The sequence below is a fragment of the Chrysochloris asiatica genome, unplaced genomic scaffold (assembly GCF_000296735.1).
Source record: "Chrysochloris asiatica unplaced genomic scaffold, ChrAsi1.0 scaffold00004, whole genome shotgun sequence".
NCBI classification, from domain to species: Eukaryota; Metazoa; Chordata; class Mammalia; order Afrosoricida; family Chrysochloridae; genus Chrysochloris; species Chrysochloris asiatica.
The window spans coordinates 26,382,871-26,388,102 of NW_006408522.1; the positions used below are offsets into that span (position 1 = coordinate 26,382,871).

General features: G+C 38.0%; 1 protein-coding gene across 1 annotated transcript; it reads right to left on the bottom strand.

The window, feature by feature from the left end:
• Window positions 1-3,496: 3,496 nt before the first annotated feature.
• On the bottom strand, window positions 3,497-3,742 carry CTXN2 (cortexin 2). Its single transcript, XM_006831682.1, has one exon. The coding sequence runs from the start codon at window positions 3,740-3,742 to the stop codon at window positions 3,497-3,499; it is 246 nt and encodes an 81-aa protein (XP_006831745.1).
• Between the last annotated feature and the right edge of the window lie 1,490 nt (window positions 3,743-5,232).

The following is a 5,232-nucleotide window of genomic DNA, read 5'->3' on the forward strand; positions in this document are numbered from 1 at the left end:
AACAGCAATGATGAGTCTCCTGAAGTGGACGAGGAAGGAGTTGGAGCAGTGACAAAGAGAAGGGCCTGCTCATCAAAGTAGCGGAGGCCACTGGAGACAGCGAGGAAGATGGGGAGGATGTGTTCGAGGTGGAGAAAACACTGGATATGAAGACTGAGGGGAAAGAGTAAATGAACTCTATGAATGGAACAGAAACATTAAACCCCCTTCCCCCAAAGAGAAACCACAGCCTTCAGTATGGATTGTAACTCAATGTAAAAATCTTCACCACTGGAGCAATAAATAGCATCATGATAAATGGAGGTAAGTTTGAAGCTGTCAAAGACTTCATTTTGCTTTTATCCACAGTTGTTTTCAGGGAAGCATTAAAGTATTCAAGAGCATGGATATTAATTGGCGGACTAAGGTGTTCCTGACCCAAGCTATGATATTTTTAGTTGCATTATACACTTGTGAAAGTTGGTCAAGGAATAAGGAAGACTGTAGAAATATTAATGAATTTGAATTATGGTGTTGGAGAAGAATGTTGGAAGTACCATGGACTGTCAGAAGAATAAATAAATCTTTGTTGGAAGAAGTACAGCAAGAATTCTTCTTAGAAGCAAGGATGGCAAGACTTTGTCTCTGATACTTCAGACATATTATCAGGAGGGATCAGTCCCTAGAGAAGGACATTAGGCTTGGTAAAGTGGAGGGTCAATGAAACAGAGGAAGACCCCTCGATGAGGTGGATTGTTACAGTAGCAACAACAGTGGGCTTACGTGTAACAACTGTGAGGGTAGCACAGGACTGAGCAGTGTTTTGTTCTTTTGTGCATAGGGTCTCTATGAGTCAGAACTAACTCAATGTCACCTAGCATCATGATTGACCTACTTCAGAATACGACAGATGACGTAGATTTTTGGCTTCAAATTTGAGTTAGTCTCTTTTGCCACTTTTTAAATTATTTGTGGGTGTGAGATTTGATTGTTTGGTATGTAAATTGTGTCTTTTAAAATTGTACAACTTAGTTATCACAAAGCCAAAACCTGTATAGCCAGCAACCACATTAGGGAACCTGGCAAAGACAGCCCCCAAATTCCACTGGCATCCCCTTCCAGTCATTGACCTTTTCCTCCCTAAATCACCATCCTGACTTCAATGGTAATTATCTCCTGGGCAAGTGAAATTTGCTTTATAATTTTACCACTTCAGCATGTATTTCTCAAATATTTCTGCTTAGTTTTGACTGATTTTGTTTACCATGATATAAATGAAACCTCACACACACACAAAATAGATTTGACACATTGAACACTGATGTCTGAAGACCACACAGGTTGTGGAATGTTATCAAGGACATCACACTTGAAGAAAGCAAAAGGTCCTTAAAAAGAAAGAAAAGACCTAAATGGATGTCAGAGAGATTCTGAAGTTTGCTCTTGAAATATAGAGTAGCTAAAGACAATGGAAGAAATGATGAAGTAAAAGAACGGAACAAAACATTTCAAAGGACAACTTAAGAAGACAAAGAAAATTCAAATATTACAATGAAATGTGTGAAGACCTGGAGTTAGACCAAAACAGAGGAAAATGGTCAACATTTCTCAAGCTGAAAAAACTGAAGGGGAAAAAAAAAGAAGAAAGCAAGTGTCTAGTTGCAACATTGAAGGATATGAGAGGCACAATATTGGATGATTCAGGAAGCATCAAAAGAAGATGGAAGGAATATACAGAGTCACTGTACCACAAAAATTGGTCAATATTCAACTATTTAAGGAAGTGATATATAATTAAAAAAACCAAAGATATTGAAAAAACACGTTCAAACTGCAATGAAGGTACTGGCAAAAAACAAGGCTATAGGAGCTGACAATAGCAACTGAGATATTTCAACAAACATTGCAATATTGGAAGTGCTCACAAGTCTACTCTAAGAAATTTGGAAGACAGTTATGGGCCAACGGACTAGAAGACATCCATATTTGTGCCCATTCTAAAGAAAGTTGATTCAACAGAATGAATGCGGAAATTATCAAACAGTATGGATCGGAATTGATTTGACGGCATTTAACAACAACAAATCATTAATATCACACACAAATGAAATTGTGCTGAAGATAATTCAAAAATGGTTGTAGCAGTACATTCACAGGGAGCTACCAGAAATTCAAACTAGACTCAGAAGAGAATGGATCATGACAAATACCAAGAACAACATTGTGAAGAATGGGCATTCCAGAACACTTCATTGTGCTCATGCAGAACCTGTACAGAGACCAAGCAGTCATTTGAACAGAAAAAGGAGATACTTCATGGTTTAACATCAGGAAAGGTGTGTGTCAGGGCTGCATCCTTTCACGATATGTGTTTAATCTGTATGCTGAGCTAATAATCCAAGAAGCTAGATCATATGTAGAAGAAGAGTGGCAAGAGAATTTTAAATGAGAAGATGTTGAAGGGACAGAGCTTTTCATTTAAGGGTTCTTTAAGGCCTGTTGCTACTACTTTGGCTCTGGGTATCAGAGTCTTGAGAGTTTGTTTTGTTTAGTTCCTGATTTAAATCTTTTTGACCTATGAGTTATTAGTAGGAAAACCATATTTTGCTTTTTCTTTCATCTGAAGGTCTCTGGGATTAAGACACCTATTCATTAAGCCTACTGTTGTTGCTGTTAAGTGCAATCGAGTATGTTCTGACACGTTGTTAGGTAACATTGAGTCGGTACTGACCCATAGCAACCCTATGCACAACAGAATAAAACAATGCCTGGCCCTGGGCCAACCTCACAATTGTTGCCATGCTTAAGCCCATTGATAGGGGCTCATTTTCTGGCACTATATCTGACAGTGTTTCTCTGCTAGTCATAAGGTTTTCGGTAACTAAATATTCAGAAGCAGTTCATCTCTCCTTCTTCCTAGTCTGTCTTCATCTGGAAGCTCATCTGAAACCTGTCCACCATGGGTGACCCTGCTAGTATTTAAAATACCCGTGGCATAGCTTCCAGAATCACAGCAACTCAAAAGCCACCCCAGTATAACAAACTGACAGACAAGTGGTGGGTTCTGACACATAGTGAGTGACCCTCTATAGGGTTTCTGAGGAGCAGCTGATGATTTTGAACTGTAGACCTTGCGGTCCAAACCAACCTTGTGGTCCAGTGCATATCCTACAGTGCCACACCAGGACTCCATCATTAACCCTAATGGGCCCAAATTGGGAATGTAGAGAGGAGGAAGCAGGAAGCCTTTAGTAGAGATAATCAGCAAGACTGGAAGCATAGAGCTACACATAAGAATAAAGATGGTACAAAGGATCCCTGTGTTCTAGTCGTTAGAAACCTTAATGTGGGAACAGAGGAAAGTGAGGAACCCCAACAATGGTTCATCATTTACACAGCATGGTAAATAAGTGAATCACAGACTTTTATTGAATTCAGTAAAGAAAACGAATGTTCCTTCCAGCACACTCATGGAAATTACAAATGTATAACCATAAAAAGCATAAAATGGAAACTGTCATGCGAGTGCATATTCAAATGTCCCTTTGTCAAACTCTTCAACTTCATCTTCCCATGTGGAGGAAGGCATGCTGCTGTATGGGTCTAAGAGGATTTTGAAGCATCTGATAATAAGAAGTCCCAAGAAGATACACAGAATCCCTACAAAAGCAAAACCAGTTTTTTGCTCTAGAGTCAAAGAGAATGCAGATACTTCGTTGACGCTCATCTTAGTTGAAGAGTTGCCACAGTAGGTACTACTCATCATTCGCTGTCACATCATTGTGGGCCTTCAGAATTTCTTTTGGAGTCACTGCTTGCCCTAGGTACAAAATTGGACTCAGTTTAGTTTTATCTATTTGTGGTATTGGCAGGCAGTTATTTGATAAAATCTGGCATTTTTCAAACCATCTTGACTTAAATCACAGAAGATATTTTAAAACATCCTTAGATATGGATCAGAATCAAATTAGCATTGGAGATGCTACTTCTATAGGATTTATAGAATTGCTCTTGTGTGCACATAACACAATGTGACAATATTTTCTAAAACTAAAACCAACCATGCAGGTGAATATTCAAGCAGCACTAAAGGGCCTTATCCATTGTGGGATGGTTAGGTTACTACTCCTTTAACTGGAATTGTCATCGAAATTTCCTTTCAGTTTTGCATTGTGTTGTTATAACTTGTCGTTGAGTTGATTCCAACTGTCGCATAAGTTTTTCAAGGCAGTGACCTGTCAGAAATAGAACTCCAGTCACCTCTAGGTGGGTTCAAACCACTAACCTTTCAGCTAGTAGTCGAGCACCCATAATCATTGAGTGTGAGCTGGTCAAACTGCTTAAAGGCCATGTTTCAAATTTTATCTCCAGTGTCATTTTGTTTGATACAGATTCTGATCCCTTTAAACAGATGTATAGTCTTCTGCCTTTTTTACCTTCTTCACTTTTACACCAATGTCTTTGTATTTTCTTCCCCAACACTGTCCCATACACTAAATATCAATGTCTTCAAAGAGACAAACTACGTTTTAAAAATTATGTTAATACAAGCAGTGCCCAACATAGTAGCTTGCATATAATAACCACCAATAGCTTTGCGCCGTTGTCATTAGTCCATACCCTCACCATTTCTATTAGCTATCAGAACATCCGAAATAAACATAAAATTCAAGTTAAACAGCTTGTCTCTTTATGCAAATTGTGTTCCAAACAGTCCCTCTTCCAACCAGATCCCCTACTCATAAGCAACTAACGTTTAAAACTACAATGGAAGTGTTCAAAAGCTGTTGAACAGAAGTAAAACAGTTTTATTTGTCATCTTTTGATGTCTTAACAGACTAATTATCATTTACTGAAATCAAATGATTACTAACCCATAGCCAATGTTCTTGCAATAACTGTCAACAAATAGCTTGACATCCAATAATTGAGATGATACACTGTTAGTGTTTCCTTTATTGTTGCTGTTGTTTTCTCTGTTAATGTTTAATTATGTCTATTAAAATGACTGATAATTGAGATTTCTTTGGTCTAAATTTTCAGAAAATAGCAGAGACAGAACAATGCATGGTATAGGCAAGAAGTAGGAAACTGATAATTAATAAGTCTTATAGTTTGCAGAAGTATTCACCAACTAATACGCCAACTAATACAGCCAAGATTTTATTTTATAATGGGTTATATTACAAAAGAGTTCTATCGTCAAACCTTAAGTAGCTGGTTGGTATATTCAACACCTAGATAGAGTATGCT